Source organism: Podarcis raffonei, chromosome 4 (genome assembly GCF_027172205.1).
Source record: "Podarcis raffonei isolate rPodRaf1 chromosome 4, rPodRaf1.pri, whole genome shotgun sequence".
Lineage (NCBI taxonomy): Eukaryota > Metazoa > Chordata > Lepidosauria > Squamata > Lacertidae > Podarcis > Podarcis raffonei.
The window spans coordinates 30,847,551-30,857,386 of NC_070605.1; the positions used below are offsets into that span (position 1 = coordinate 30,847,551).

Consider the following 9,836-nt stretch of genomic DNA (forward strand, 5'->3'; position numbering starts at 1 on the left):
ATTATTTCCCCCCATTTTCCCCACCCCCTTCTAACCCTCCCCCCCAAGACTTCCCTCAGCTCCTCTCTCTGATTTCTCAGCACATATTATTCTCTGCATGTTATAAAATTATACATATCCTTACGCTATCTATCTATCATATTATCAACCAATAAATTTGTGTATGTTTATTTGAACCCTGTCAAGGAGTCCAGTTCATTTTGTTGTCTTTTTAGATAATTTGTGAAAAGCTACCATTCTTCCTTAAAGTCACAGTTGTCCTTGTCCCGCAGTTTGACATACAAAGCCAGTTCTGCATAACTCATCAATTTTTCTTGCCACTGTTCTTTCGTTGGGATTTCCTCATTCTTCCATCCTTATGCTATCATGACTCTTGCCGCTGTTGTAGCATACATAAATAAATTCTTTATTTTTCTTGGCAGGTCTTGTCCTAGAATCCCTAACAGAAATGCTTCTAGTTTTTAAACATTTCTTTCAGTTCATTGTATATCTTTTTTTTAAAGTAATATTTATTAAGAGTTTAAAGATTACAAAAAGAAGAAAAAGAGTTAAACAAAGCAAAACAATACAATACAATAAAAAAACAAAAACACTACTTATCTTAACAAAACAAAAGCAAGAACAAAAACAATTAAAAACACATCCAATATTTCCATATCTTGTCTTTCATTTACTTGTTTCAACGACCTCCTCACACCTCCCTCCTTTGTATTCCAGTTCAGTTAGCTATTTCAGCAAATCCTTTCCATCTTTCTCATTTTTTGTCCTATAATTTATCTTAACCCAATCTAACCTTATTTTTTCCCCTTTGGCCCATTAAACAATCTATTCTTACTTAATTCTTTATAACATTCCTACTAAAGCCATATAGCTTCATTCCAACATCCTTCTAACATTCATTAATTTTACAATGTTTCTGTAAATAGTCTTTAAATTTTTTCCAATCTTCTTCCACCGACTCTTCTCCCTGGTCTTGGATTCTGCCAGTCATTTCCGCCAGTTCCATGTAGTCCATCAACTTCATCTGCCATTCTTCCCGGGTGGGTAAATCCTGTGTCTTCCAATACTTTGCGATGAGTATTCTTGCTGCTGTTGTAGCATACATAAAGAAAGTTCTATCCTTCTTTGGCACCAATTGGCCAGCCATGCCCAGGAGAAAGGCCTCTGGTTTCTTCAGGAAGGTATATTTAAATACTTTTTTCATTTCATTATAAATCATCTCCCAGAATGCCTTAATCCTTGGGCATGTCCACCAAAGGTGAAAGAATGTACCTTCAGTCTCATTACATTTCCAACATTTATTATCGGGCAAATGGTAAATTTTTGCAAGCTTGACTGGTGTCACGTACCACCTGTAAATCATTTTCATTAAATTCTCTCTTAAGGCCAGTTCATTGTATATCACTTCCCAAAAAAATTTCATTTCTCTACTGTAATGGTTTTAGGGGTTGCTTGTGCGTAAGTTACCGCCGCTCTGGGCTAGGTTGGCTGGTTAAACCGTTTCTCGCTGGACAGCCATCCACTCCGTGGCTGTTCAGTCGCTGGCAGAATCCGTCAGTGGGCGTTTCTTAAACCTCTTCCAGCAAAGAAGCTCTTTGACGCCAAGTCACTGCCTACTTTCCCTGTGCGGAAGTCTTCTGCGCAGGGTGGGTGTGGGCAGCGGAGGACCTGTGCTCTCCTCGCTGGTCTCCTGCGAAGAGTCCTGGAGCCCCCTCTCTGCTTCCCCCATTGGCCCCCCTCTATCCCTGGTGTTGCACTGATTTCCTTCCCCAGCTGGAGACCTGCCTCTCTCCCTGCTTGGCCCCTCTCCAGCATCGCTGTGGAGCCTTGCCTCCACCGCTAGTTCCGATGGCAGTTCCCTGACATCCACATTCCCACCACATATGATAGAAAGTCCCTTCTTTTCTTTACATTTCCAACATGTGTTTGACCCGGTTTTGTACATTTTTGCTATCTGTACTGGTGTAACATACCATCTATACATCATTTTCATGTAATTTTCTTTCAAAAGAGAACAATATGTAAATTTCAGATTTACTTTCCACAATTTTTCCCAGTCTTCAAATTGTATATTATGTCCTATATCATGTGTCCACTTGATCATAACAGACTTGACCTTGTCATCTTTTGTTTCCCATTCTAGCAAAATACTATATGCTTTCCTCAACAGCTTCACTTCTTCTTCTATCACTTCCTTTTGAAATCTAGAAGTTGTATAACCCTTTCTTGTTGTCTTCCTTGTACATCTCATGTAGTTGTCTGTAATGTAACCAACTCTGAAAATGGTCTTTTATTTCCTCATAATCTTTTAATTTCCATTTTCCTTCTTGATCCTTCAGCAAATCTCTGTATGTAGGCCATTTCCCCTTTTTACCAAGTGGTTTGAGCAACGAAGCTTCAGTTGGTGATAGCCACCAGGGTGTTTTTTGTTCTAATAGATCTTTATATGTCTCCCACACCCTCATTAATAATCTCCTGATTATATGATTATAAAACCCTTTGTGAACTTTTCCTTTCCCATACCATAAATATGCATGCCATCCAAATCTATTATGGCCTTCCAAATCTAATGCCTCTTCCTTTTCCAGTTTTATCCAGTCTCTAATCCAAACCAAACACGCAGCCTCATAGTACAATTTAAGGTCTGGGAGGGCAAACCCGCCTCTTTCTTTTATATCTGTAAGTATCTTATGTTTAATCCTTGGCCTTTTGCCCCCCCCCAAACTTAGAAATATCCTTCTGCTATTTTTTGAGGCAGTCATCTTTCACCATTACTGGGACTGTCTGAAAGAAAAAGAGCATTTTGGGCAATACATTCATTTTTATCATTGCTATTTTTCCTAGTAGGGAGAGGGTCATTCTACTCCATATTTCTAAATTCCTTTTTATCTCAGACCACACTTTTTCACAATTGTCTTATACACATTTATATTTCTTGCTGTTAACCATAGCCCTAAGTATTTTACTTTTTTATGGATTTCTATCTCAATACTTCTATCTCAATACTGGTCCCATCACCTCCTGGCAAATAGAAGGGGAAGAAATGGAGGCAGTGAGAGATTTTACTTTCTTGGGCTCCATGATCACTGCAGATGGTGACAGCAGCCACGAAATTAAAAGACGCCTGCTTCTTGGGAGAAGGGCAATGACAGGCCTAGATAGCATCTTGAGAAGTAGAGACGTCACCTTGCCAACAAAGGTCCGTATAGTTAAAGCCATGGTTTTCCCAGTAGTGATGTATGGATGTGAGAGCTGGACCATAAAGAAGGCTGATCGCCGAAGAATTGATGCTTTTGAATTATGGTGCTGGAGGAGACTCGAGAGAGTCCCATGGACTGCAAGAAGATCAAACGCATCCATTCTTAAGGAAATCAGCCCTGAGTGCTCACTGGAAGGACAGATCGTGAAGCTGAGGCTCCAGTACTTTGGCCACCTCATGAGAAGAGAAGACTCCCTGGAGAAGACACTGATGCTGGGAAAGATGGAGGGCACAAGGAGAAGGGGGCGACAGAGGACGAGATGGTTGGATAGTGTTTTCGAGGTTACCAGCATGAGTTTGACCAAACTGCGGGAGGTAGTGGAGGACAGAGGTGCCTGGCGTGCTCTGGTCCATGGGGTCATGAAGAGTCGGACACGACTAAACGACTAAACAACAACAACAACAAAATCTCAATACTTTGCTTCAGCTCCCTTTTCTCTTCTTCATTTAAATTTTTTACTAATTCACTGGTACCTCGGGTTAAGTACTTAATTCGTTCCGTAGGTCTGTTCTTAACCTGAAACTGTTCTTAACCTGAAGCACCACTTTAGCTAATGGGGCCTCCTGCTGCCGCCGCATCGCCAGAGCATGATTTCTGTTCTCATCTTGAAGCAAAGTTCTTAATCTGAGGTACTATTTTTGGGTTAGTGGAGTCTGTAACCTGAAGTGTATGTAACCTGAGGTACCACTGTAGCTTAGTTTTATTTCTATTTAATTTAAATCCTGCCACTTCCCCAAATTCTTGAATCTTTTCTATCACTTTAGGAAGAGAATTTTTTGGATCCTCCACCGTAATTACTAAGTCATCAGCATATGCTTTCAATTTAAATTCACTTTTTCCAGTTTTTATCCCTATAATCTCTTTATCTGCTCTTATATTTCTTGCAAGTACTTCCAGGACCAGAATGAACAACAGTGGTGACAGTGGGCATCCTTGTCTAGTTCCTTTTTGCATCTTGCACTCATCCGTTATCACCTGTTTTACAATTAGCTTGGCCTCTTGTTCTGAATATATTGCTTCTATTCCTTTTAAAAATTTAGATCCACAATTAATTTCTTCAAGCAATTTTTAAAATGAAATCCCAATAAACATTATCAAAAGCTTTTTCAGCATCTATAAACATCATTGCTGCTTTCTTTTCATTTTTTACCTCCAGGTATTCTATTACATTCAAAATATTTCTTATATTCTCTTTCATTTATCTACCTGGAATAAATCCTACCTGATCTTGATGTATATACTCTCTTAATATTTTTTTCATTCTAGTGGCTAAGGTATTTGCAAATAGTTTATAATCATTATTTAATAAAGAAATAGGCCTATAATTGTTTATTTGCAGCAAATCAGAATCTTGTTTTGGAATCACTGTAATATAAGCTTTTTTCCATGTTCCTGGGATTTCACCTGTTTTTAAAATCTCATTCATTAGATCTTTGAATGGATTTACCAGCTGTTCACTTAATTTTTTATAATATTTTGCCATTAATCCATCTGAGGACACCTGACAGTTAAGTCCAGTCACGAACGACTCTGGGGTTGCAGCGCTCATCTCGCTTTACTCGCTCAGGGAGCTGATGTCTGTCCGCAGACAGTTTTTCTGGGTCATGTGACCAGCATGACTAAGCCACTTCTGGTGAAACCAGAGCAGCATACGAAAACACTGTTTACCTTCCTGCCAGAACAGTACCTATTTACTTGCACTTTGACGTGCTTTTGAACTGCTTGGTTGGCAGGAGCTGGGACTGAGCAATGGGAGTTCACCCTGTTGCAGGGATTTGAACTGCCAACCTTCCGATTGGCAAGCCCTAGGCTCAGTGGTTTAGCCCACAGCGCCACTAGTTTTGCACATACAACACATATAAATCACTTGTTTTTCACCAGTCTAGCTGAGTCCCCTGATTAGGATCATAAGATCTAAGTTGTTCATGTCTGTGAAATTCTCTCCACCTGCTGAAGTGAATCTTCAGCCTGCTCACCCCTTGCTAATTAATTGTGGATATTCTGGATGTAAACATGCCAAACTACCACTATCAGATCTAGTCTGGACCTCTTCTACCATCACCTTGTAAGCATCTAGTCACAGTCATTATAGTCAGGTTCCCAGTCAGCCTTCATAATAGCTCTATACTGGTTTCATTAGTATGAGCATTTGAGTCTCGAATCTTTCCATGTACTCAAGACCTTTTCCTTTATTTTCCAGGTCTTAAATTGTAAGTGTGTGGAGAGCTACTGTGTTATGAATTTGTAAACTGCACTGGTAGTGGGTTCCAAATACTTTGACAAACAAACAAACATTTTGCCTAGAATCCCACTGACTTCAGCTCCGTAAACCTAGTGGGGGATGGGAGAAATCACAAAACTGCACAAAAATGGGGTGGTATTCTTTTGAATGTCTGAATAGGGCTTTGAATGGCTAGACAGTAGTGTTGGAATAAAAGCTGACTTTGATTAAAAGGGTGTGGCTCCAGAGTCCCTAAAAGTGATGATGCTAATAAAATGAAGCAGGTATACTATTGTTTGTATTAAGTTGTTGTGGAGTTAAAACAATGGTCCATCCAACCACGTCCCTCCAGATCTAAAATGGTACTATATATTAAATAGGCTGCAACCCTGTGCATGCTTATTAAATTTCTGGGGAAAGGTGCATAGGTTTCACTGTTAAGTTCCTTTTTAGACTGCTTTGTTTTCATCCTTCCCATCCTTTCAAATCCCAATTAAACAGGCATAGTTTTCTCAATCGAAACTGAAGTTCTTATCAAGGTCACAGGTTTCCTTTTTAAATGCAGATTTATTTATTTATTGGTCTTCTTGAACTAAAAGTTGACTTGATAGCTTTTTAAAAGCTACAACTGTCTCCATTGAAGCATGCCAAGGGTATGGTAGCTATTCTGAGTATCATCTGAGCTTAGCTGCGGAGCAGGGTGGGTGAGGGAAATGACAATGTTAGACTGACAATCTAAGCACCATGCATGAAGCTATCTTCACAGCCAAAGGTCCGTCTTTCTCATTTTCACGCATCTGCCTCAGAAATTAAACCACTGCATTTTTTTCGTAAACACAGCTAAATACATTCTTCAACAGAGCTTGAAATTAAGTTTGTGCAAAGGATTGTGGATATCTGAAGGAGGTATCAGCATTCCTCCCCCACATATATTCTTGAAATATAATTTCTCTTTGAATCAGTCTTGAACTAGATGAGAGAATCAGCAACAACAAAAATACACCATACCATTTAATAACTTAAGATGCATTGCATTGTCTCTTTTTGTCTTCTTATTGATTTCCCGATTATACCTCCATCCTTGGATCTGTGAATCCGTATTTGCCTTCATTACCCAGTCCTGGCTTTTCCGTCCTTGTGTGCCAAACCAAGACCTACAGAGAGAATGTGCACCTTATTAGGATGTCATGGCTGAGCCTGAAGGCAAATATTGGCAAATATGCATGGCAGCCATCCGTGAAGCCTCTGGTACATATACATCTGAACAGAACTGTACTGTCTGAACAGAAGAATCTCTGGAACATGTATACATCGATAGGAGCTGCAAGCCTTGTTGGAAGGGCATGTTGATACTGCTCTTTCTATTAATGAATTAACGAATTAAATGTATATTCTGTCCTCTGTCACAAGATCTCAGGGCAGTTCACAGAATAAAATATAAGATAAAAACACCAAGTAAATAATTAAAACAAAAAACAAAACAAAGCAATAACCTTCCCTTTTAAAAATTAAGCAACCCCCCCAATTAAATAACAATCACTCTTACTAATGTAGGATTCATTTGAGTTGAGGTAATTTTAATCTGTTTTAGTTTTTTAACTGTGTACTTAAATTAGGCTTGTAATTTAATTTTATTGCTTATCTTTCTGTAAACTGCTTTGAGGTGGGTTTTTTTTCAATCAAGCAGAATATGAAACAAAGAAACAAACAATTCCATGAGCACTGATCGCTTTTTAACCAAAACAACCTCCATATTTGCACAAGAGGGAGGGGGATCGGAGGGCTTGGTAGAACCCCAGTGTTTGGGAACACCCCAAATGAAGACTAAGCACGCTCTGTAGCCACAGAATGTTGAGCCATAAGACATTTCATAAAATATCAGTAAAACGTTAATGTTCATTGCAGTAAGATGCTAAAACATGCTGGAAACACTTGACAGTGGGTGCCTACCCCGTGGCAGACCTGGGTGTCTCAAATTTCAGGGGCACCCCTGTGTGTGACGCTAAAATCCAGTCCTCCCCCCACTTCTGTTGGATGTCATAGTTATGGCACCATCTGTGGTACCCCAGAAGCTCTGTGCCCAATGCAACAGAACTGGATGCGCTCCCCATAATCTACCTTTGGCCTGCCTAATCTCTGATGAGAAGCACCTTCCAGAGTGGAAGTGGATGGCAGGGGTGGGTGGGGGCAAGGCTGTTGCACAAACATTCAGGCCATGCTAACCTTTGTGCAGTTGGCGGCTCTGGGCTCCAGTTCATCCATCGTAACCAGACCCTCCAGCAGACTAGTTTCTTGGTAACCTGGTTTCACTCCGTCCAGCTTGAAAGTGGCCTGAGGCTTCTCCAGGATCAGCCTGAGGCTGATGGCAAAGCCAGCCATGTCAATGGCAAAGGGCCGCTTAGGGTCATATGCGACCTTCCAGCCCACCACTTTGCCTGCCGGGCTCACCTTTAGGGACTCATACCTGAGGCCCCCAGCAAAGGCCACTGGCCAGACGGACACCTTCTTTGTGTAGCGCATCTGCTTGTCAGAAAGAAAACAAAATTGTGATGGCCGTTCCTCTGAGAATTCCTCGAGTGTTCCCCTTTGATTCCTCCGACTTCCCTTCTATGCACCCACCTTCTGAAAAGCCCGACAGGTTAATGGGCACAGCAATAGCTTTGTAAAAAACGGTAGCACAAACAGCACAATCCTAACCATGTCTCCTTGGAAATAAATCCCATTGAATCCAATGGGGGTATGCGCCCAAGGCTAGGACAAGTGCTCTACCACTGAGCTCCAGCACCTCTCCTTTGTCATCAGCTTGGCACCTCTTCCTATCCACCCCAATAACGCTGTCCACTATGGCTAGGCAATGCACTCAACCAATGTGCCTCAATCATGGACCCCAAAAATGAAACCACCCTAAACTCGAGTCCAATACCTCTTCAAAGATCTCTAGGCTGTAGGTGTTGTCATCATCAGCAAAGTAGACCACACCCTCTGGTGGTGGTGTGGTGTTGAAATTCTCCCTCAACCAATGCAGTCCAAGATTCCTTTGCAACGTGCCCCTCGGTTTGTGAAATGGGAGCCAGGAAGGGTTCTTCAGACTCTTAGGCGTCTCAACGTTCAGGTGCGTAAAATTGATCCCTATCTTCTCCAGCAGATTGGATACTAGGTTGGTCCTTCTGGGAGCGTCTTCCACCACCACCCAGTGGAGGTTCTGCACATGGAGGAAAGTATTGGCCAGACGGGTCAGCTCAGCCTTCTGCACTGGCCGGCTGTAGGTAGGGGTGATCACAAAGATGGAAGGCAGAGCCTCTGACCACGGGGGAGGCCTGGAGTACACATAGCTCCCGATTACTTTTGGAGCTGCCCCAACAGCTGGCTGCTGAGCACATGATGAGAGTCCATCCTCCCTCGCGAGCGATGTGCTATTATTGAAGAGAAATTTGGCCTTCACGTTTTCATCTGTTTCCTCTAAGGCAAGTCGAATAGAGAGAATAAATCATAAAACACCCACTGCAGTGCCACCAAGACCTTCATCACATTCACATTTGTATTTTAATTATCCCTGAGCACTGTAATTGCAATGGGGAAAAAAGAAGCTCTTTGTAAGGCTGGGCTTCGTGCACTTACTTCTCAGAAGGTTGAGGTAGCGGGTAGTTGGGTACTGATGCAACAGTGTAAGAAGAAGCCCCCATGGCAACACAATCAGAAGTGTAGTGAGAAGGTTACGTCTCCTCAGCATGCTGCAGAGATGTCCCACTGCCTGGGCATCTCCCTACATTTCAGAACAAAGTAGCGGGGGGAGTTATGAAAGTGTATGGATAAATATAATGACACTTGGAACGCGCTTGTAAAATTATAATGACTTGTTAATAATTATATACTGGTCGGAATAACAGCATTACTTATATACCTAAATACCGTATTGTATTACAGTTCCCCCCCCATTTATTATTTCATTTGCATTTTCAAAAACAGGAACAGGGAGCATACTTAGTCCCTTCCCTCTCCCTGTTCCACTTACAACTTCGTACCAAATACAACATGTATACATACACCATATGGGTTCCCTTCCACCCTTATCCTGCATCCTTTGCTTTTCTACTACTCTGCGTAATCCACATCTTTTTAATCATCCAGTTTGTTATCTATTAAAAACTCTATTTCATCTCTGCTAGATTTACTAAAGTCCTGCTAAGCTATGTATTGTTTATACTGGTTCTTAAAATTTTCAAGAAACATTATCCATTCCTCTTTTTTTACTTATCTTCATTTTCTCTTATCCTGTACACCAGACCAGCCAGTTTGGCATATTGAAACATTTTACACATTTGGAAATTCATGACAAAACTGCTAGAACAAATTAG

The 9,836-nt window shown here is 41.2% G+C and overlaps 1 protein-coding gene across 1 annotated transcript; it reads right to left on the reverse strand.

Annotated features, from left to right (window-relative positions):
- Positions 1-5,835: 5,835 nt before the first annotated feature.
- LOC128412749 (galactosylgalactosylxylosylprotein 3-beta-glucuronosyltransferase 1-like) lies at positions 5,836-9,836 on the reverse strand. The gene is made up of 4 exons (XM_053386072.1): positions 9,100-9,836; positions 8,405-8,940; positions 7,705-8,001; positions 5,836-6,635 (listed from the first exon to the last, which is right to left on the reverse strand). Exons 1-4 carry the CDS (start codon positions 9,209-9,211, stop codon positions 6,549-6,551), a joined length of 1,032 nt encoding a protein of 343 aa, XP_053242047.1. The 5' UTR covers positions 9,212-9,836; the 3' UTR covers positions 5,836-6,548.